This window comes from Cryptomeria japonica, chromosome 8 (genome assembly GCF_030272615.1).
Source record: "Cryptomeria japonica chromosome 8, Sugi_1.0, whole genome shotgun sequence".
Taxonomy (NCBI): domain Eukaryota; kingdom Viridiplantae; phylum Streptophyta; class Pinopsida; order Cupressales; family Cupressaceae; genus Cryptomeria; species Cryptomeria japonica.
In genome coordinates, this window is record NC_081412.1 from 508,643,934 (window position 1) to 508,668,940 (window position 25,007).

At 34.6% G+C, this 25,007-nt stretch overlaps 1 protein-coding gene across 1 annotated transcript; it reads right to left on the reverse strand.

Moving 5' to 3' along the window:
• Nucleotides 1–22,503: 22,503 nt before the first annotated feature.
• On the reverse strand, nucleotides 22,504–23,654 carry LOC131057216 (2-oxoglutarate-dependent dioxygenase DAO-like). The gene is made up of 3 exons (XM_059210468.1): nucleotides 23,311–23,654; nucleotides 22,858–23,185; nucleotides 22,504–22,770 (listed from the first exon to the last, which is right to left on the reverse strand). The coding sequence occupies exons 1-3, from the start codon at nucleotides 23,652–23,654 to the stop codon at nucleotides 22,504–22,506; spliced, it is 939 nt and encodes a 312-aa protein (XP_059066451.1).
• Between the last annotated feature and the right edge of the window lie 1,353 nt (nucleotides 23,655–25,007).

Consider the following 25,007-nt stretch of genomic DNA (forward strand, 5'->3'; position numbering starts at 1 on the left):
CTTTGCACACATTTGCTCAAATGAACCTGGGTTTGTCGCGTTTCGGACGTAAAAGGTCTCAAAGTTTTGTCTTCGGTAATAAGTATCGAGTGACTTACCGGAGCAGGCTTTGTCTTTGACCTCGGTTGGCATGGATAATAAATTTCAGCTAACATTATCAGCCATTTCTACAAGATCCACTGGAATTCCATGATTCACAAGCTGGAAAAATCCCCATTCTTTGCAGGCCTCTCTGACTTTGACGAGCTCGGGATGATATTGAAGTTGGTTAAGTTCTTCAGCATCGAAGTCTGTTGGAAACTTGGAAATGTCCACGACAGGGAGATTAGCTTCGGATACAGTGGCTTCTAGGGGTGAAGGCATTATGTTTGTTGCTCCAATAACACAGGAGAAGGTGTAGTATTTTATCGCTTCATATTGAAGTTCCTGCCATTAAATAACCTTCTGAAGAGGTGAGCTATTTTGGCCTAGCTTGGACATTTCGTTAAGAATAATGACCACCTCGAAAATTGGAATCCCTCAGTCACATATGAAACAAATTCCAGGTATACAGGACGGTTATATCTAAGAGCTTATATCTAAGAGCAGTTGGCTTCCGAGTACAAATATACGTATAAGCCGCATAAAACATTGTCAAATAGTGTTCATAAGACTCAACACCTTATTGATATTGTCAGCGGTGGAACCAGTTTTCTTGGTATTTTCATTTGGCGTTAGTAGTGAGAAGGAATTTAAGAAGCAATGATGCATTGGATGGGTCGGGAGTCTAGGCTTGCCCGTAACGATGCATTGGATGGGTCAATGCCTTCTGGTTTGCCTTAGTCTTAGCTTGGCCGGCCGTTCATAACTGATGTGAAAGATTGTATTTAATAAGTTTCATTTATATTAATCTTTTGGTTGAGTAATTTAGCTTTTATTTTTATCTCTATGATAATTGTGTGATGTTCATGTTATGTTCTAGTGACAATATTAAGTTCTTAGGGTTGCATATTGATGCAATGTGTAATATGTCTTCGAAATTGGATATAGAGTCATTTTTTTGGGTCATGTATGTGTGCCTTCTTGATGTTGTTGTATAATGCACATTATAGTGATTGCTTTCCTTCTTTCTTTATGGTAGAGTTAAAATGCTTCATGATCTTAGGACCATTAATCATTTTATATCAAAGGCCCCATGGATCATTCTAATGTTCCTAGTCTAACAACTATATTCTATTGCACCATTGGCTAGCTAGTATTCATGATCAGTATTATTGGTTAGGGATTGTGTGGTAGAAATTGTTTGGTCTTATGGGTGTTCAATGAGTATTTTATGGTATAGGAGGATAAGATCAAATATGATAGTGTTTTATTGGTCCCTAAGACTGATCAATAGTATCTTTGTTGTTTTCATGTGTTCTCATAAGATCGATAAGTTAGTTTACATTTCCTGGTGATATACATAAAATCAATAAGCTCAATATGTTAATTTAGCCGGAGTAGTTATGCTTCATTTTAAGTTAATATTCTAAATGATCTCGTATACACAAATAATTTTATGATAACTAACTGATGTATATTATGATATTCTTATCCCTATAACCAAACCCTATTTTACCATTGAGTAGTTTGCATCACAATTGTTGAATATTGAGGCCCTTTCCTTTATCTAGTCAAGCTTTTTTAGATCACCAATAAAAAAATGATTTAATTTTGTAGATTATACGGTTAATATGATCTTACAATGTATCAAGGTTCTTTTAAATTGCCCACCTTATGTCCTTAATGTGGAGCATTATTTTTAGGTGTGTGAGTTACGCACATAATTATACTACTATTAAATCTTCGAATGAGGTTAAATAGTATATGGTAACCACATCCTAATTTTTTATTAGAACTCCTTATCTCTCTTATGTTTCACTAGCTATCATATACCAATGCGTCATATTCCTCACGGTTATGGTTTACATTGTCCTATTAGTTAATTATGCTCCATATTGCTGATACTAAAGCCCTTAATTTTGTACACTATTATGGATTAAGAATTATAATGCATGAATCTTATTGTTGGTGTAGAGTTGTAATGGTGGTCATATGTGATTAGTGTGCAATGAAATCAATAAATATTTTATGGAGTTCTTCATTCTTCTTGTTTGTTAGTTTTTGTCTGATCACTTGATTATTTTATATTAGTAAAAGATTGATTTTGTTGTCTATTCAGCTTTGATAACATCTATTCAACTATACTAGTAGGAATTTATATTATTGGATATAGAGGATTGAGATCATCACTATGCTTGGTTGGGGATATGCTGTAGAAATCATGTGGGCCTATGGGTGTGTGTTGAACATTATATGGTATAGAAGATTATGATGAACACAATTTCATTCAATTACCATTATTTTTATTTTAATATTCCTTTAGAAAATTCAATGATATCATGGTTATTATTCTTGTGAAGTGCATATATTAATGAGACAATTACTTATATAGAAAAATGACATCCATATAATTTGTGAGATCAGTATGACTCTTTGGTATGAGTAGTTTGTTGCAAAATCATAGAGCCAACAAAAAGTAAACCATATTACACCATAATTTAAATAGTAATATTAAAAATATAAATAAAATATTGATTTTGAGGGGATAATATTTGTTATCAATTTTTGGCATATAAAGACATGCATTTCATATACAAACCATGCAAGGGAATAAGTCTCCAAAACTAATTTTTCTAAGTAAAATCTAGTGTTCCACCCATTCAAAAATAAGGCAGAAATGCAAGGATTTTGATGTCATCAACCTTGTAAATCCTTTAAATAATTCTTTTCCTAATATCATTTAAATTTACCCATAAGATATTAAATTGTTTAACCAATGGTGGTGAAAGATACCATCTAATGTTGGAGTTACTTTTACTATTTGTCATCTAGGAAAAGGGAAAAATAGCTAGGCGTTCCTTTTGTTGGAATCAAGGAACATAGAGAGGGGGGTGAACCAGTGTTCTAATAGTTATTAAATTTTTAGACTTAACCTTAAACCACTGGAAGAATAACTATGAAACTAAAATGCAGAAACACAAAACAATCAACCACAAAATCATAACACCAGGATTTTTAGGTGGAAACCCAAATGGGAAAAACCATGGTGGGATTTGAACCTACAATAATATTCTACTATGGCCAGTAAAAAAAAAATATTAAATGAAGGGGAATGCACTAGCATTAAGGCACACTCCCTAGAGCTTACAAATAAATGACAATAAGGGTCACAACCTCGAAATGATCACTACCTTACAGATCAATTACAATGATGAATTACAATGAATGAACTCCAACATAGCATCTAACAATTCTTTGAAAAGTTTTGGCTAAGTGCAAAACTCTGACTATACCACCTCTGCTACTCTGCTCTGTTTACTGTCTTAGTCAACTACCAGATCAAGAATGTGCACGTGAAACTGCATCAAAAGGGATTATCAATCACTACTCGCTCATATTACCTCATACTATGTATCAAAAATATCTTCTCCATCAATCTTATATACTCGAATCACATAATAGACAATTATCATGTCAGCCTATAGTGTAATGTGTAGAATTGAGTCGGCTTGACCGTATCACCAAAAAAAAAGAGAATTACCAAAATGCTGATAAAATGATGTCTCTATGTTGGCCCTATCATCCCATGCATGATTCATAACACTGCAATCACCAGAAAGCTTCTGAACCAAAACTGCTCTGCTCAACCTGAAATACCAGTTAACTAGTTATCTATTCAATATCCACTTTCGGTTATAAAGATCTATAGCTACTAGATAGAATTACATGAAGATTTTCCATCAATGAAAACCCTCAAACCAATAGTCAAGCATCAATATCCACTAAATGAGTGTCAATTTCCAACAATCTCCCCCTTTGGTATTGATGGCAATGCTCGTGAAAAAATGACTTAAGTGTTGAAACAACCTGGATACTGGATCAAAATTGATATCAAAATTTCTAGGGATCTCCCTTAGACAAAAAATCTCAAACCTATTAATTTTTTTGTACATTTTTAACCTTACTCTCCCCCTTTGATAGCAATGCCAAAGATGGGGTGTTGTCAAAAATATTATATACAAGGATATCTACTGGAAACTTTACATATGCTTGAAGATGTTAGCAAAAATAGTCTTCAAAAATCCTAGGTGAGTGTCCCACCCATTCTTCGAGTTATCCAAAACTGTGATGAATGCACTGAAGACATAGGCATGAATCTCCACATCCTTCAATTCAAATGGAACAGGTTGTTCCATAGCTTTCATACAATCTACTTTATTACTCTGCATTATATCCATATGGGGGCAATCAGATTCCAGAGTTCACAAACTCTTCTCAAAATTCTATCCTTCTCCGCATTTAGGCTTGAGATCTAATCATTGAGAGCCATTACCTACCCTTCTATACTACTGGTTAGAGATACATTAAAATTAAAAGACTATGAAATACCAACTAGCTTACCCTAGCAAATACTTATTTTCTGGTCTATGTTAGTTGTGAATTTTGGCAAAATTAGACAAGACATACATATTACCATCTTTTGTTAGTGCATCAGAGATTGTCTACAAACCTTTATTCAGTCTTACTCTATCATCCTCTATCATTATTTAGAAGGTTTGCATACGAACCTCTTTAAATCTATCCAGTACCTGCTTGGTAGTGCTCTTCTCCAAGGATTCAAAATTGGTGTTTGTATTACTTATCAAATGAAATAGTTTTCCAGAGGGGTTAGAATTAGGATCTAGTGTTGTATCCAACACTATTGTTTGTAAAACATCAATAGACATCTGAATAATCTTTTTCTCTTCATTTTCTGATTTGACTAGATCTTGATTGGCCTGAGCTTGTACTCCTATTGGAAGCATCATCTTCTCAGCTGGTGACATTTGTCGAATATCAAGGGGGCCATCAAGATTGATTGGCATTTGAGGTAGGGCTCTTATCTCTTTGACTAGAGGAGTGTCAATTATTAGAGCTCCAACAACTCTCTTCCCTTTATCTATCTCAACACCCTGCACCTCTGTCTTCTCACATTCCTTTTCCTCAGCATCATTCCCTTTATTTGCACCAGTCTTACCACTTGGTGTAGTTTCATCCTTTGGGATCTCAGGGACTACTTCAATGTTTTCTACCACTAGAGGATTTTCATTGATCTTAGCATCAAGGGTTACATGGCCTTGATCTTCTGGACATCCCTCTACTTGAGATTCATATTTATGATCACCAGAGACACCTTCCTTTACTTCTAGATGGGAAGTTTCAACTGCATCACTATATAAAGCATTGTTCTTTATGATCCTTCTCCAGATTTTCTCAGTTTCCTTCCTCACTTCTTCAACTCTACCAATCATTAACCTGTTCACCCTATTCCTCCTTTTAAATTCCTTCTTATTTGCTTCCTCAATGAGCCTTTTAGCTTCATCTTGGGAGATACAGGTGTAGACATTGATCAATTTTCTCTCTTTCATTTCTTTGTCTATTTTACTAGCTCTCAACCTCCTCACATCAATAATACTATACGGATCATTAGGGATACTATGCTCTAGTTCAATCAAAGTTTTACTAAAGTTGAGTAAGTACAAAACAACAACTTCCTTGACTTTTCTTTGATCTACCTCAACTATATTTTCATAGTATGCTCCAATGTTCTTCAAATTTCTATGCACAATTATCTCATCAATCAATTGATTTGTTATCATTGGAGGAACAAATGTATATTTACCTTGCGAATTACTCATTTCAAGATCATCATCAAATTGAGTTCTAAGCTTCCTTCCATTCTTGGGTCTTCCGGTAAGGGTAGGTTTTGATTTAGCCTTCTTTCTCTGCACTCCACGATCGGAATTTTTATTTCCTCACCACCCTTACAAATTATCCTTTCTTCTTGTCCTTTTCTGCTTCTTCATCTAATTTAGTCTCAGATGCCATCGAAGATACAACAACATAGGTTCATTTGGGTTTCGCCTTTTGCTTCAAAGTTCCCTATCTAGATGATCTATGTCTTGTTGATGGTATTACCAGAATAGGGGTAAACTTGGTCTCCTTTGGTTTTTCTTTGGAAGGAACTGGTTTAGCCTTGGGCTTCTTGGATTCCTCCTTAACTACCATTTGAGCATGCTTCTCCCTTGCTTTCTTCACTGCTTCTATGGTAAATCTCATCTGCACAACCATTTCTTTAGCCATTTTAGATGCTTTTCTCTTTCTCGTAGGCTTGGTGAACTTCTTGTGCAACTCCATATCTTTCTCCTTGAAGGTGCCAAACCTTGGTTCATTTAGATCCATTGATTTGCTTAGAAGGTGTTGAACATAAATTTCAAGGGTCTGACCATCAACCTCATAACCCAACAACAAAATCTAGATTGTCCCGGGCTCCACAGCTTCCATGTGACATTAGTCTTTGTCTATCATAAAGAAGATAGTGTTCTCATACTTCTCAACAGTCTCTTTGGGAATCCTTTCTCTATCTTTCATTTGGCCTTGGAAAGTCTTGAAGAAACTCCAGAAGACTCCTATCTGATTTTCTTTGTTTCCCAATCTTTACAAACCTTGTTTGATCTAGGTGGCCATAGGTAAATGAAATGCCCATTGCACTCTACTTGTATCAAAAATTTGGTTCATTAAGTACAATGCTAGATAGACAACTAGAGAACCAAACTTAAATACATTCTTCTTATCAGATTTTGTATTCTTGAAATTGCTCAGGAGCTCCTCAAGAAGGACTGAACAAAGGTCATACTAAATGTGCTCTTTCATCATCTGATACACTATATAAATGGCTATTCCAGAGACTGAATTCGGTCTGCTAGACTGGAAGACCTTGTAGCCAATAATCATGTATGCAAATCTTACATCATGCCCCAAAATATCATCAATTGTCATGGATTTGTTATCAAATTGCGTATTGGTTGCCTTTGTCATAGTTTTGTTACCTACCTTCCTTATATTTGGTTTGTCACCAGTTTGATGCAGACATGTGATTGCATGAATGTCTTGCTTTGTGATTTTGTATGGTTTGTCCAGTGAGATAAATTCACCTGCACATGACTCAGAATATATCTTACTCACTCATCTTCATTGAATTGGGGGAAATGCTCAAACTAGGTGAAACCCTTCCTCTGTAATTGTGCATATTTCTGTTTAAGGCTTCCATCCCTATCCTGGAGGTGTTTGTTCTAAAGTGGTAAGATCGCCTCATTTCTGGTCTCCTCAATGTTGTAGTGAATATAGGCTCTCACATCGTCAACATGAAAAACATCGTAGGGCATGGATGAGAAAGAACTGTTTGGATCATCTTCTACAAACTTAAATGGGTGCTTCTTAAATTATGGCCTTGCTCTCTCTGAAACCTCAACTACCAAAGGTGTATTAACAGAGGATGATGTCATTCTGATAAATTTAGGGTTCAAAATAAGTTTATGAAAATACCTTTTGTTCCTGACAGATGCACAATAGGTTCTATCGGATCACCTCAAAGGTTTTGATCTCCTTGGAAATTGGTTCACCTAGCTCTGCTTCTTCTTCTCTTCACTTGCAATGTGAGAAATGATTCACATTTGCCCTTTTTAACCTTGCAAACCCTAATTTCAAGTTGATATAAATACATTGATAAGGTTCAACGGGATGCCTAGTCTACCATCAATCAATTAACCAGATGATCTAGAGATCCGGATAATCATTTCCAAGCATTTGTAATCTACTACGATAGATCACAAATCTCTCCAAGGGGGGTCTGCTATATTTTACATGAAGATTCCACCCCCTAAGGCCAAATGCCTTAGTTACCGGATGAAGGTTCTGAACCGGATTCAGGTGTAGGTCCATTGTCTGCCTTGGCTTCATCTTTTCTGAACCACATCTTCTCATGCTTGTCTTTGATCTACTCTACCTTTTCCTTTCCTTTATCATCAGTTTTGTTCTTGTCTACCAGAGCACTCTTGTTCACATTTTTTCTTCTACAAAATTTTGCAATGTGACCAGGTTTTTTGCATGCACGACAAACAAATTTATGCATAGGTCTAAAGTACATCCGATTTGGTCTCATCCTGCTTTGGTTAGAGATATGTCCAAACAGCCCACAAGCATAGCATCTCTTGTTTTGAAAATTATTCATTACTGCTCTGCACATGTTTGACTTGTGACCAAAATTATTGCATATGAAAAAATGACCTATAAAGGTAGGACCATTGTTTACATTATTCATTCCATTATTCATCTTACTTCTACATTGATTCACCATATGATTAAATTTATTGAAAGTAAAGCATCTACCATAAAATTTATGAGCATTAGGCTATCTTACTAGAGGACTATTTTTCTTCTTAGGCTTTGCATTACCTTGTCTTGTTTCGGAGTATTCACCTTTCTCAAATCCAAGTCCTTGCATGTCCTTCCCATGTCTTTGACTTTCTAGCATCTCATCAAGCCTTGATGAGCTAGCATTGAATTTGTCTTTGTATTCATTTGTAGTAGCAAGTTCATCTCTTAGGAAAACAATTTGTCTCTCAAGTTCTTGACCATTATTCCTTGATAGTGTTAATTCAAGCTTCAATTGACCATTCTCCTAGGTAATCATGAAGCATTCATCTACTCTGTCCTTCAGTGAATGTGTCAAATTCTCTTCATTCTCCTTCCGGTCTTCAATCTCATTAGTCAGCTTCATCATAATGGATTGCATCTCATTATTCAATGCAATATTTTTTCTCTCAAGCTTGTCAACTTTGTCCTAATTCTCCATGCATTGATCTTCTTTCTCCTTCATCTTGTCCATCAACTCTTTCCTCATCCCTTGAAGTGTTGACCTAATCTTTCAAATCATTAATAAAATCTTTAGCTACATTTAGGTTTCTCTTTAAGGAACTTATCTCATTTCTTGTTGCATCAAGATCCTCAAGCACCACACAAAGCTATTTCTATAAACTAGAATCCATTGATCCAATCTCTTGGACCTTCCTCAAGTAGATAGCCTTCCTCAGAGGAACTAGGCTCTGAGACTAATTGTTGGAAGAAAGGAACACTGAGAGGGGGGGGGTGAATTAGTTTTCTATCAAATATTAAGTTTTTAGACTTAACCTTAAACCATTGGAAGCATAAGCATGAAACTGAAATGCAGAAATACAAAACAATCAACCAAAAAATCATAACCCTAGTATTTTTACATGGAAACCAAAATGGGAAAAACTAGGGTGGAATTTCAACCAACAATATTATTCTACTATGGCTAGTAGCAAAACAATATTACATGAAGGGGAATGCAATAGCATTCAAGCACATTTCCTAGAGCTTACAACTCAATTACAATAAGGGCTACAATCCTGGGAGGCTCATTGCCTTATAGATCAATTAAAGTGATGAATAACAATGAATGAACTCCAAGATAGCATCTAATAATGTCTGGATAAGTTTCGATTAAGCGCAAAACTCTAAATATGCCACCTTTTCTACTATGCTTCATTTACTATCTCAGACAGCTATTGGATCAAGAATGCGTATGTGAAACTATGCCAAAAGGGATTCTCGATCACTACTTGCTTATATTACCTCATACCATGCATCGAAAAGGTCTTCTCCATCAACCTTATATATTCACAATCACTAAATAGACAATTATCAAGTCGACCTATAGTTTAATGTGTAGAATAGATTTGGCTTGACCGGATCACCAAAAATATGATAAAATGATGTCTCTATGTTAGCTCTATCATCCCATGCATGATTCATAACACTGCAATCACCAGAAATCTTTCGGACCAAAACTACTCTACTCAACCTGAAATATGGGTTAACTGGTTACCTATTCACACCCACTTCTAGTTATCAAGATCTATAGCTACTGGATAGAATTCCATGAAGAGTTTCTATCAATGACAACCCTTAAACAAATAATCAAGCATCAATACCCATCAAGTGAGTGTCAATTGTCAACACCTTTTGGAATCTCCTATTTTAAGGTCCTTGGGCACTTGTTGGGATTTGTAAGTGTGTGTATGATAGTTATGATCGTCATTATGGGTTCCTATAATAATTATTTATGATAAAGGTTCCTAAATTAATCTAGGGGTGCCCAAATTAGCTAAATGCCACATGATAGTTGTGAGAAGCATTTGTAAAAAGTTATTTTGGGAGGTTGGCATGAGTTTTTCTAGGTGGCTTTTCTTCCTATTGTCTGGTTATTCCATAGTGGCATTCATCCTCACATATTTCTATAAATTGGGGCCTTTAGCTAGAGTTCTTTATTTAGTTTTGTTCAACTACATAGGGTAGCAAGTGCTACTAGATTTTTCAATGTTTTTCAAACAAGTATATTATTGTTGTAATCTTCATTGATTAGTTGTATAATTTCCTCCCTTTCCATGGAATATTTTTTCTCAAAATGATTTAAACATGTAAATTTGGTGTTTCATGTGCAAAGTTAATATTCTTCTTGCTTTTATTATGTAGTCACTTTAGTAAGGGTTAATCTTTACTTTCAATTTTGAAATAACTTTAACTTTAAGCTCATATTGCAGCATTTTTTCACATTGTTTTGAACAATTTGTAGCAAATATAATGGTTATATTGAGTTAGGGATGCTTTGCTCTTAAAGTGTTAAAGATTTTTTTCATGAGTGAGAGATTTTGCTATGTAGCTTTTTTACATATTCATAAAATATTGTATACAATGACCTCCACCTCTCATAAAAAATTTAAAAATTTCAATGGCATTGGTTATGATGTATAAGTTTATAGCTGTAAATCTCCTTGAAGAGAGAGATCGGAGATTGGAATTTTGAGTATATAAAAAACCAAAGGATTCTACTTTGTTAGATTATGCTTGGAAAAAGATAGACAAGGCGTGAGGAACCATTCAGCTATTTCTCACTAAAATTTTCCTCCTAAATTTCCCTACAAAAGACACAACGTACAACCTATGGAGGAAAATAGGTGAAGTCTATCAGTTAAGAGTTCGTCTATCTAGCTATATCTGAAAAGATATTCGCATTCCTTAAATAAGAGGGATAGTGATTGTATTTATAAAAATTTGAATTCTTTTAACTTGTTATTTTAGTCAACTTGAATCAAAATATGTTATTATTGAAGATGAAGATAAATGCATCTTATTAATTTTCTCTTTGCTTGATTCTTGGGAAAATCTATTCATTTCCTAAGTAGTGGTGGTAAAAATATAAAGATAGACAACATCACTCATAAACTTCTTTTAGAATAGATAATAATAAATATCATGAATGCTAGCTCCCAACATGCCTTGGATGTTTGAAGAAGTCTTAAGGAGAAAGGGCCTAAAGGTGATAAATAGAAGGATACGTCAAAAGAACATTCTAAGACCCCTAAAAAGAGAAAAGTTTTGAAACTATGGAAAAAGAAGACATTTGAAGGAGTGCAAGAATAAAAACAATAACATTGATTCTTTCAAGGATAATTCCTCTGCTAATAAGGATTTTTTATTCTTTTTTTGTTTCAAGTAACTTTGTTAGTAATTATGCTTGGCTTGTTAATTCAGGTGCCTCCTACCATATGGTTCATCGGGAGTAGTTTCTTCATGCGAGGAATATGATTAAGGAGAGGTTTTTATTGCTAATTAAATCTTATTGAATATTGTATCTAAAGGAAATATAAATTTGTGTTTCAATGATGAGAAGATTGTTTCTATTAATAATGTTTTATATATTTTAGATTTTACAAGAATTTCTTTTAATTGTGAATTTGAAAAATTTTAGAATGCACATGACATTTGATAAGTCTAGTTGCAAGTTGGTAAGAGGGATTTTTATGATTACTAAGGTATCTTAGATAGAGATTGTGTTTAAATTTTTGATAAAGATAAATAGGTTTAATAGGGACTTGAAACCTAGAGTATTACAGACCAAGGCCAATAGCCAACCAAACTAATAAACTAAGCAGAGTAGGGGACAAACCCCACATAGAATGAAAGCCGAAAAACAAAAAAAAAGCAAAACAAAAAAATAGGGCAAAGCACTCAAGTAAGAGAGTGTATCAATTCAATATTCTTCTGAATAAGAATCTTATTAATTTTCTCCAAATCCTCCATGATTAATCTAGAGGTTCCCTGGTCCTAGCTCTGTTTCTAGCAACTAGTTCTAGTACAAGGACCGGAGCTAGTCTTCCCACCAGCAGCATTCTGTCCACCCTCTGAAGCAATACTTTTCTTCTTTTCCCCCAAGGTAGCATCATTAGCGATGTTCCTGGTTCTATAATCAGTCATCATGGAATTAATTTTTTCCAAACCATCAGCACTATTGTTCATCACCTGCCTACTAATTTCCACCTGATTGTTTAGGTTTTCCTTGATCTTACAAACATCATTTTCTAACTTCTCAATTCTATGCTCTTGGTCAACCTTCATAGTTTCCACACCGTGAGAAATTTTTTGGATCATACTCATGATCTTCTCAGTTTTATTGGGCCTAGGGGATTCCATGAAAGTGTCAGAAATTCCTTTAATCCCATATTTTAGGGATCCAATTTCCTTCTCCACCAACTTCCACCAGTTCCCCTGACTTCTAGTATCCTCCGATAGTAGATTTCTCATCACCTTCTCCTCCTTTGTCTTGCCTTTATTTTCCTTATTTGCAAACCCCTGTTTCTCATCATCTACATTGATAGGGATGTCCAACCTAATCTTGTGGTCCAGTAATTTGGACCCACTAGATTTGGTTAGTTTTGTTTTGTTTTGGGTGGGTAGCTCCAGGTCTTGCATTTTCCTGCTGCTAGATTTGAACTTACTAGTCGCCCACCTTGGAGGATTGATTTTCCTGCTACTGTTAGTTCCCAAGGTCACCATAAGCTCCCCTTATTTCTTTAGTCTATACTCATGGTCCTCCATATCCTTGATATCATGCCAATCCATGGTAGTACCACTGTCATCCTCATCCATCTCCATATCAAAACCAACTGCACATCACGGTTAGAGGAGGAAAGGTGGGTTTTATCCTTCGGGGAGGGTTTCACTTCATTAACTTGTTCGTATTTCATAATCAACATGGCAAGAACTTCATGAATCACAAGGTTATCCTCATTTTCAAAATGTTTAACTAAACTATTCTTCAAGGACAAATTCAAATAAAAGGGAATGGAAATAAATCTACCATGCCTAAAATGGTATAAGATAGTAAAATGATGTGAGAAAATACTAGCATATCTACCATCCAGGGTGATGTACCTCATGATGAATTTTGCCATATCAACCTAGAGGGAAATTATCTCTTTCGTGTTATAGCCACCGTCCGCCATTTTCATAACCCTTTATCTTTCCTTTTCCTTATCATAAAAGGCAACAATAGCCTCCTCACTGACTTCCTATCTGTATAGAATTTTCTCCTTTTCATATCCAAACCAGTAATAGCGGCAACCATGTTTTCATCGACTTAAAACTCTGCACCAAAGGTAGTCAACACACCCTTATTCCAACCTTTAACAAATCTTTCTGTAACAATGGTAGAATGACCATGCAGTCTCTCCAAAAAGGGCACCATCCCACCATCAGAAATTTCCTCCCAAACCTCCTTATTCTTCTACCACTTATCATAGGTTGTGGGTTCAAACCTATTCTTTTCACCTCTCATTCTATAGCTCGATCAATTCAAAGACTCCACAAAAACCAAGATGAAAGAAAACCAGAAATAGGGCAAACTGAAAGTTCTAAAACTTCTCAAAGTGGTAATAATTCGAAATACCATCCCAACGGCTCCCATCCCATCATAATATTTCATCATAAATTTCATTAGAAAGGATGAAGATCTTTGCATCATTTCTTGTCAGGTCGCATATGGTTTTCAGGAAAGTTTCCTCTCCTCTCCACCAAGTGGGCCAAATGATCTATCAGTTTGTTTCCTTCCTGGAAAACATGTGAGATCTTGAAGTTCTTCAGGTTGGCTATCATTTCAAGACAACCTTTGATTAAGTTTGAAATAGTCCAGCTAGGCATCGTACATCCCTTTATGCATTTGACAATGTTAAGCAAGTCACTTTCTAGCCAGACCCATTTGAGATTGTGTTTAAGTTGCATCCCTCCACTCTTTGCAATTATTTTTTTCTAAATACGACTAAAAATACATGTATGTTGTGGCACCATAGATTTGTGCACATTGATGAAAAAGGTCTCAAGGCCATTCTAGATAAGGAACTAGTTGAGGATATTTTTTTATTATTCTTTTGCTAAGAGTGATTTCTATGAGCCCTATGTGTTTGGTAAACAAAATAGAGATTCATTTCCTAAAGGAGTTAATAAGACTAAAAGACCTCTAGAGATTATACATTTATTTATATGTAGTATAGTGGATGTTGAATATTTTAATAGATCTTGGTATTATGTTGTCTTTATTGATGATGTCTTGAGATATACTTGGATTTATTTTATGCATTCAAAATCTAAAGTTTTTGCTAAGTTTAAGGAATTTAAGGCATTCAATGAAAAGCAATTAGATTATGGGATAAAAGTATTGATATTTGATAATGGGCATAAATATTGCTCAAAGACTCTGATGAGTTTTACAACTATGCATGAATAATTAGGCTAAGGATTACAAGTTACACTCCCTATCAAAATTTTGTATCATGAGTAATAAATTGTACATTAATGGAAAGAGTTAGGAGCATGTTAAGTAGTGCGAAGCTAGATAGATATTATTGGGTAGAAGCTATGGGTACTACTTGTTATTTAATTAATGAATCTCCTTATAAATATCTTATTGATTAAATACCTTATACAATGTGGCTAGATAAAAAACCTTGATTTTTTAATTTAAGGTTCTTTGTTTATCAGGATTTTGTTCATGTGCCTCAAGAGAAGTGATCTAATTTGAATCCAAAAGTTTAGAAATGCATCTTTGTAGGATATGGTGATAATGTAAAATGTTATAAGATTTAGAATCCTCTAACACTTGTAGGGATAGTTAGGAAAAATAATAGACCTTAGACTCCCCAGAACAATGAGGTAGCAAAAATAATGCTTCAACAAAAATATATTGTAAGGACATGTATAATCCTAAGAGGAAATGAAAGGGTAAGGTTCTAATTGTTGTTGCTTCACAGCCAAATTTTGGAAAATTGATTCTAGTGCTTCCATGACATGGCCTCTTAAATATATGATTTTGCCTCTTTAGAGTCATCGTTTATGCCTTCCATAATAATGGGTGATAACACTCCTATTGAAGTGCATGGGAGAGGGTTTGTTGATGTTGGCAAAGGCACATTTCTAGGATTTCCTTTGTATTCCATCTTTATCAACTAATCTCCTTTTTTATTATCAAATCCCTGAAATTGGTTTTGACAAGTAAGTTGAGTTCACACCAAATACAATGGTAATCAATGAAATGTATAATGGGTCTATTGTTGCTATGGGAAAAGTATACTGGATCAATCCAAATTTAATCAGTTTTGTCGCTTTTTTCCTAACTCTCGTTCAATAGTATTACTCACTCATGTAGATGAGGTGATTTTTTTGTGGCATTAATGGTTTGGCCACTTGAACTACCATTTCTTCCAACAACTCAGTCAACTAGACATGGTTTCATGGTTGCCTTCTATTCAATTTTTTGATGGAGTTTTCTAGGGATGCATTATTGGTACACATTTTGAGGACAAGTATGATAAAGGAAAAGCATAGAGAGCTACACTATTATTGGATTTTGTAGATAGTGACTTTGTAGGACCATTTCCACAACCAGTATTTAGTAGGGATAGATATGTATTTACATTTATTAATGAATTTTTTAGATATACATGGGTTTACTTTCTAAAACAAAAGTTTCAAGTCTTTAAAATTTTTCTATATTTGAAATCTTTTGCAAAGGAATAATTTGGGAAGTTCATCAAGATTCTGCATACAGATAATGGGGGTGAATATGTTTATAATTAGTTTGAATATTTTTTAACTTTAAAGGGTATCAACGTGAAGCATATAGTTCCATACAATACTCAATAGAATGGTGTCGTAGAGTATAAGAATAGTTCCTTGAAGGAGATGGATAATTGTATGATTCACTCACAGTTTTTGACATGTCAATACTGAGTAGATGCCATCAATTATGCACGTTTCATGTAGGACCAAGTTCCTCACAAATCTAAGAAGGTGGTAACTCCTCTTCAAGATTGGATTCATCGAAAATCAATAGTTAAGGACTTCAAAGTGTTTGGTTCTCTTGCATTGGAAAACAATCAAATAGAGAAATGCAAGGTTATAAATTCATAGAGTAAGCCTTGCATATTTGTTGGGTATCTAGATGATGTCAAAGGGTATAGGCTTCTCCATCCCACCACTCATGAGTTGTTCATTTAAAAGAGTGTTCATTTTTATGAGAGTTCTTCTAGTTATTCTCATGCTACTTCTCCATCCACTAAAACTTTAGAGACAGTGCATCATGATGATAGTTCTTTAGAGGATATTAATCCTCCTCATCTTCATGAGGAGTCTTCTTCCTCCACATTCTTTTCATAGGTATCATTCAAAGGTTGATGATTCTCCCCTAGACTTTTAAGCCTCAATGCCTCTTTGGGCTCGACAAAAAATTGATTTAGCAGTTGATTATCTATGTGATCCATCAGATACAAGAAGAAAATGGTCAAAATTTTAATTGGCTTCAACTTTTGATCCATAGTTTTTTCAAGAAGCTTAAGGTGTTCTCAAGTGGGATTCTACAATGCGATAAGAGTTCAATTCCTTGGACAAGAATCACACATGGGATTTAGTCCCTCTTCCTAAGGGAAGGAAACTTCTTGAATGTAAGTGGATCTACCAAATAAAAATTATAGGAAATTGGTCGATTGATAAATATATGACTAGCTTTGTAGCAAAAGGATTCTCAAAATTTCCTAGGATTGATTACTCTAATACTTTTAGATCAATTGCTAAGATAAATTCTATCTAACTTATCCTTGCTATAGTTGCAGCCTATCGCTAGGAAGTTCATCAAATGAATGTGAAGAGTTCCTTTCTTGATGATCATCTTCAAGAAGAAATATACATGGAGAAACCACAAGAGTTTTTTCAAGATCCCTCCTTTGTGTGTTGACTTCAAAAGTATCTCTATGGCCTCAAACAAGCTCCTTGAGATTGGTATGCTAATAGCGACTCATTCCTTCTGATAGCTTGTTTCACTCGATGCCATGCTGATCTAAGCATATATATTTTGTAGCGAGATGAAATTCTCATATTTCTAGTTCTCTATGTTGATGATTTGTTGATGATAGGGAGTCACTCATCGACCATCAAAGCAATGAAAACTTTTCTACATGAAATTTTTTTTATGTCAGACTTGGGTCTGTAAGATTACTTCTTAGGGATTAAGATTACTCAATCATCTTTAGGTACCTTCCTTAGAAAACCCAAGTATGCACTTGATATGCTCCCTAGATTTTGTATGGATGACTATAAGCCTACAACAACTCTATTTTTTTCTTTGAGGTCAAACTTGAGGCAAAGTGATATTCACTTTTGGTTTATGGCACTTTATACTGACATCTTGTTCAGAATCTCATCTACTTGACTCATGCAAGACTTGACATTTTATATGTTGTGGGCATGGTCTCTTAATTCATGCATGACCATATGAGTTGCATTTAAAAGAAGCTAAGAAGATCCTCCACTATATTTAGAGTACTCACAATTATAGAATTTAGTATGTAGTAGGGGTGGATAATGACTTAGTGGGATATATAACTTTAGATTGAGCAGGTGATTCTCGGGGTCACAAGTCTACTTCAAGTTATTACTTCTCACTTGGTTCCAATCCAACTTGTTTGTCAAGTAATAAATTGTCTATAATCTCTTTCATCAATAATGACTAAGTATAGAGAGGTAATCAATGCCATCATTAAGGTTATTGAGATTCAAATATTCTCATTGAGTTCTTTGTTCCAATAAAAAATCCTACCATCATATTTTGTGATAATTAGATTGTTATACAAATCTCAAATAATTTAGCTCATCACCAGAGGATGAAACACATTGAGATACATATGCACTACATATAAGAGTTGATTCAGGATGGAATCATTGATCTTAAGTGTTCTACATTAGAGTAGACTATGGAAATAGTCACCAAACCCTTCACAAAAATAAATCTCCTTTATTTGCAAGCTTTGTTTGGGATGCGACAAGTGTCTACTTCAATAGGGGCTCCTTTGTCCTTCATTTTATATATCTATTAAGTAGAGATATTCCTCATATGAGGTAGGTTCCTCTTTTGGGGGGATCTCTATGTACATGAGTACCTAACATGGACTCATTTGTCAGTATTCATCTTTTCACACAAGTAAGCTAGGCTTAATTGGGGGGGGGGGGGGTGGGGAGGGGGGGGGTGGGGGGGGGGGTTAGTGTACATTTTTTATTTTTTCCTTATCTTAGGGGGTATTTATTTTCATACACATTTTATTAAAGTTTCTTAGATTATTAAGAGTGGTTAATATGAAGACAAGTGGTGAAATGCTTCAACAACATGTGTTACTCTTACCTACTCACTGGTAGTTGAGTTACACACCCTCTTTTGGCTTGTTGTGCCCTGTCACAAAACCACTATTTTGTCATTTCCTAAGTGGGTTATGGGGTAATTTGGTTTCACACCCTCTTTTGGCTTTCTATGCCAACTTTCTCAACTCCTTTCTTGTCTTCATGTAAGGAGGTTATGCCACATGCTTTGGCATTTACCAAGCTTCTAACAGAATACAACAAGGAGCAAGAGAAGTATGGGGCTAGGACAAGGAAATGAGAACTCCCTTAGAGAAAAAACACATCCACAAAGTAAAGCACACAAAATTTACAAAAACCCCTAACCAAAAATAAAAATCTAGCTTTTGAAAACTAGCAGCCACAAACAAACCCACCATAACAAGTAGCCTAAGAGTAAAAATAAGGAACAAACAAAATCTAAAACCAAAAGAAGTGAAAGGAGAAGCTGGAAGATAGGAAGAATAATCACACACCCTTCACGAGATAAAACCTTTTCTCAACCAAATGAAACCAACCAAGCTCACTTATCACAAAAATAGGTTGAGCCACTAAGGACTAAAGAGCCAAACCCTCCAAGATCACAACTAGGGAAAAAAATAAGGCTCTTTTAAAAGAAGCAAAGGAGATAATCGAAAAACCACTAGAATTTAAAACCTCCTCTAACAAAGAAACCTACTTTCCAAACCCAACAAGGCACGGGGAGACACCCAAATAGATAGATATCCCCTATCAAGAAAGGAGGAATCACGCCCAATAATAAGAGCAAAGCTAGCCCGCATAAAAGCTACACGAGACACAAAAAGGAAAAGATGCAAGGCACTAGATACAAAAGTCTAGACATAAATCAACTCTCCCAGAACACAAAGATAAGACCCAAAAATACCTAGAGCAAGGGAGAAGATAAGGGGAGAACATCTAGGATGACCAATCCATAGAGCCAACAACCCAAGACCATTTGCAAGAAAAATAACCCACAATTCAATACCAACAACACTAAGGTCAAAAAACATCTTCAACACAACCCCAACAAAGAGCACATGCAGCACTAGAGAAATAGGGGAAAAAATATTACCACAGATATTGTCATTACAGCAAATGCTCAAAAAGAGAACTACCATGAAAGTAGGTCCCATAGGGACATTAAAATCCCTTGCACTGTAGTAGCATCCAAGATCATGAGATAAAGAACCAATAGGATCCAAGCAAATCGATCAACCGAAGACCACCAAAATAATCTTAAAAACCTAAAATTTAAAGAGCACCACAATGAGGTGGTAAAATTGATAGTTAGGAAGGAGAAACCCAAATAGGACAAGTTAAATCCCCAACAACATCATCCACTTTATTAAATTTACCCTCTAAGTCATCCTAGGAATCTCCAACCTCACTAGAAGCCCTATCTTTACTCACACCTCTCTCTCCCATCATAATAAAAAGATAAAGTATCTATATGTTGAATGCATATCCACCATGTATAAAAAATAGAGGATTAAATATGATACAAGTTATTATGAGTATTTATATTATTCATGGTTGTATAAATTTTCACTTTTTCAATATCCATATATGCCCTTAAAAATATACAATTTTCTCTAGAACAATTTTTCAAGGCAAACTGTTGACAAAGGGTCCAATCTGTTATGTATAAATCAAATATAACAATTGAAAATTAAATCAACTTGAAATTGGGTGTGCATCAGAATCAATTATTTTCCTTATGTTATTGACCTTAACATCTTGTGATTCTTAGGTTTTCAATGGGGGTCTTCTTTCACTTTACTTCTATCCAATCATTCTCTGTCTAAGAAAAAGACTTAGTTTTGACTATTTTTCCTTTGGTTCTTCCTTCAATTCCTTTTGAAACTTCATTGATGTCTCTAGTGAAACTAGAAAGGCCTCAAAAATTTCAATCTTAGGGATTGTTATTTATGATTGTATTGGAGTATTCACTAGGGTATCACCATCAAGAGAAGCCTTGTGTAAAAGCCCATTAGATAGACTTTGTACGCCAACTAAAGGGGACGTATATGGCTTTAATTTGGCTTCTAAAGTTTCATGGGAAGAAACATTAGAAAGAAACCAAGTCATTTTGACTACTTAGAGGAATGGCATAATGGTGTGTTTCAACCCCAATCCAGTAGGTGGTCTTACTACTTAGGGCATCTTCTCTCCATACATGAGCTAGCAAAATCTAACATTGATTGCTTAAATAGTAAGTTGAAAGCATTTCTTTCTTATAGATGAAACTTTATATAATTTGGTGATTGTCTCAAGCATTTGTTATCCATAGTAAGATTTTTTTTAGGAACACCTCTAGATAGATCTATTTCCACCCATAAGCATGCACATATTTAACTTTCATGACTAATAGTTTCTTTTGAAATACAATAAAACCTTCATATGCCATTACCAATGACCTAAAGATTCTCTATTTGTTATAATTCTAGAGGAAATTAAGGTAAACACATCTAGATAATTAGAGAGAAGAATGTCTAAGTTTCGTGACCAAGAAAGGGAAACAATGTTTCATGCATATATAATTTACATTTTTAAACAAAGGACCATTATTAAGCACCATCCATTTATCCTTAAAGGACTCAAATTCAACTATAAAAAATCCTCTAGTGCAAGGGAAAATAGTGATTTATTCCTACATTCCATCATTCCAATGCTTTATGATCCAAGTGTGAAGCTCATAGTTTTTTAGTTATGTCTTCATGAATATGCAAATTTGAGAGCATGATTTTGCAAAAATTCTTCTTTATTGCATATAGAACTACCCATACAAATCTCAAGGGAAAAGTAGTGTGTCTAAATGGAAGCCAATTGTCTAGGTTTCCAATCAGACCATAAGTTGAAATATTTAAGGCCAATGTCATAAGAGAGGATTGGTGCAATCTTTATTGCATGTTGCCACACAAATAAGATAGAGAAAAATGTATTAATGCCTCTATGGAGATGAGTGGACTATCCATATTCCATCAAAAGTCCCTAAACAAACTAGGGTGGAGTTATACACAAGAGGCATTTTCCCAAAATTTCCATTATTTGACACATCCTTAGGCCTACACAAACTAGTTGAAAATTGTGAATTTTAACCTCCATGATGTACTTGGATAGGATCTGGCGAACTTGTCAAGAACATTATAGAAAGAGAAAAATTTCTCACTCCATATCTTGCATGTAAAAAAAGTTAGAAGATCTTGGAGGCCCCTCAATTGTTCATGCAATAGAGAGTAACCCAGCAAGATTTCAACCTTGGTTGCTAGAACTACAAGTAGGAAACGCCATCATTTCACCAAAGGGTTGCCCCTTATCTCTATAAAAAAATTATCAATAACTATATATATAAATAATTTTTGTTGATTCTTCAAAATGCAATTGTGACTTTCTTTTTGCACCAGAAAACTCCTAAAAAAAATTATTTATAGATCCACATATAAGACCTATAAACTATGAGATAGAAAAAACCAAAAGCTTGTTGAAAATAAGCTTATATTAATTTTTTTTGTGTTCATATTGGATTCATCAAAATTAAGAAATTAAATTGAAAAAATATTTTGACTAGATAAAACTAGATATGCCCAAACCTTTACATAACAACCATTAAGCTAAGATCAGTGGTCTCATGAAGGTGAGAGCATCAAGGAACCAAACCAGCAACAACTTATCCTCTCTAATATTCTGATGATGAATCACAGAATGTGATCCAAAATATGGATTAAAGAAATACACACAATCATATGAAAAAACAACAAGAAGTCATTTAATATTATTCCAAAATATTATTCAAGAAATACACACAATCATATGAAAAAGCAACAAGAAGTCATCTAATATTGTTTTTAAATATTATTCGTTACAAAAATCATCGGAACTTTCTTATCCATCAAACTGCTAAACAATTAATAATAAATTTTAGCTACAGCTAAACTGGAAACACAAGACACCATATTTAATTTTATTAGATGATATCAATGGAATATACATACCATACTATTGTATTCAGAATTTCAATCGTCAAACGGTAGGTATGCCCGCGTAACTGTCAATCAAATTCAGAAGATTGATTCCTTTAGGGCGGAAATTTTTATCGAAATAATGCTTGAACTGGGAGAAGGTAAAAGGCCTGTAATATCGTGGATGATTTGCGTCCACAAACTCCGCTGGAGCCCATATTTCTTTATCATAAGGAAAATGCACAAACCAAGCGATAGACAGCCGATCTGTCCACCCTCTGAAAACTACCCGGTGCTCTGCGCTGCGGAATCTGCGGTTCGTCCATGCCTGCAAGTGCACCCACAAAAATATATTTATGTTAAGAAGGACGATAAATAAGCTACAGTTAATGGGTTTTCTGTCAGAAATTCACACCTGCAGAGAGTCGCCTACGTTGATAACGAAGGAAGATGCTATGGGCTTCACATTTAACCACTTTCCCTCTTTGGTCCGAATCTGAAGGCCTTCATTTGTCTGGTAAAGTATCGTAAAGCAAGCTAGGTCAGTATGCTCAAACAGAGCTCCTTCGTCTTCTGTGAACCTTCCATTGGAGGAGTAGCGGCTTAAACGCATGTAAGCTTCACAGTGTTGGAAATCAGAATGGAAGAATGTTGTCACGTCCAATCCGAGGCTCGCAATAATGATTTTGCTGATCTTCTGTTGGAGATCTGCCATGGCAAGTGTATATGTCCCAATTGTCTCACTGCCATATAAAAACATTAGAGCTCACTTAATTCAAATATAGTGATGGAATTTATACAAGTGTGGATTGTAACTCACCTGAATATTAGATTTCCTTTATCTGGCCATATTTTTTAAGTCAATTGCTGAAGAGAATCCGAACGAGGCATTTTCATAAGGCAGAAGGTCTCCTGTGACAACGAACGCATGTAGCTCTGAACGGGGTTTGATGTGACGGCTCTCTCTTTAGCCTCTGCAGGCATCGCATAGAGTTCATGGATAACATTTTCTACATTCTGCAGAAGTTCTGTTGGGATTCCAGTGTTAACGACCCTGAAGAATCCCAATTCCTTGCAGGCGTCTCTCACCGTGGCCACTGTGGAATGATGGTGAAGCTTGTTTAATCCTTCTCCTCCTTCCCCGTAGTCCGATGGAAACTGTGAAATGTCAATCACAGGAATGTCGACTTCTTTTTGCAGCGACAAAGACATGCTGAATGATGATTAACCCAACTCTAAAAAAATAGCTTGAATTATAAATGTCTGGATTCTTAATAGCTTTTCTCATATCATTAAAATCATGAGGGCATTGTTGAGATGAATGTTCAATATATGGTAAGGCGATCAAGAAGCTTTCAGAGCGATCCTCATTAGAAATTTATTAAATGGTTTTACAGCTAATAATCATAATGGACGAAATTGAAAGATTAACTTTAATGATTGAATCTTACCCAAATAAACACATTTCCACTTTGTCGATTACCAGTCTTTCGTGTAAAAAGAATTAAAATGTTTTCATGGATGTCGACTGAATTAGTTTATTAGTTAGGTCTAGTTTTTCAATGTCGTTCGTGGATTATTTATCTGGATCGGACGTCATAATGCTATTCGGTGCAGTGTATTTACGCATAAGGTACTTTAAAATAAAAATGAAAGAACGATCCACCTAACCAACACTGATCTGAAAGTGAGATAATTATTTTGAAAAGAAATATTTAATAATATTTTTGAATTTTGTAGCTTGTACTCTTGCTATTGTCGTCCATATGCCCTAAAGTTTTTCACTTATTATAGGTGTTTGTTGTCAATAGTTTTGTACTTGCATTATAAGATTATTTAATGCATTTTTCATGTGATATACATCTAAATAAATGTTACACTAGCATATATGTCTTAAAGTTTAATTTAATCTATATAAAATATGCCGAGAGATATCTTTCTCGAAGCGCTTATTTTTAATCAATTTTACATCCTAAATTGAAATAGACGCCTCGTGAAGGATATCTCTCGGCATATTTTATATAGATTAAATTAAAATTTAAAACATATATGCGACGCGACATGGAAAACATAAAATAAATGCAATATATAATTATATAGTATCTTTTTCTTGAGTTGAATTATATATAAGTATTTTAATATTATTATATTATTATATTATTATATTATTATATATCTAGGTATATGAAATATATCCATTTAGACTATTTTTAATAAATATATATGTTTTACAAGATTAAAGCATATACTAGAATGTAAGATATAGATTGGAATTTATTTAATGATAATATAAAATATTATTTAATCGTAAGTATTATAGTTATGGATAGGGTTAAGATTAGTATTATGGTTAGAGTTAAGGTTCATTGTTAGGGATACGATAAGGGTTCACATCAAGGTTAAGAATTGGTTTAGGTTTAGAATTATGGTTAGGGTTAGGATTTAGGATTACTGTTAGGATTACAGTTAGGGTTAGGGTTAAGGTTAGTATTATGTTCAAGGCTAAGGTTTACATCATTGTAGGGCTATGGTTAGGGTTATGATTAGGGTTAGGTTTTAGGGTTA

Coding starts and splice junctions, on each gene's coding strand:
- LOC131057216 (XM_059210468.1), bottom strand. CDS start 23,654: ATGTCTTTGTCGCTGCAAAAAGAAGTCGACATTCCTGTGATTGACATT. Junction 23,186..23,310: donor CCTCGTTCGGATTCTCTTCA/GCAATTGACTTA, acceptor TTTATATGGCAG/TGAGACAATTGGGACATATA. Junction 22,771..22,857: donor ACGTAGGCGACTCTCTGCAG/GTGTGAATTTCT, acceptor GTGCACTTGCAG/GCATGGACGAACCGCAGATT.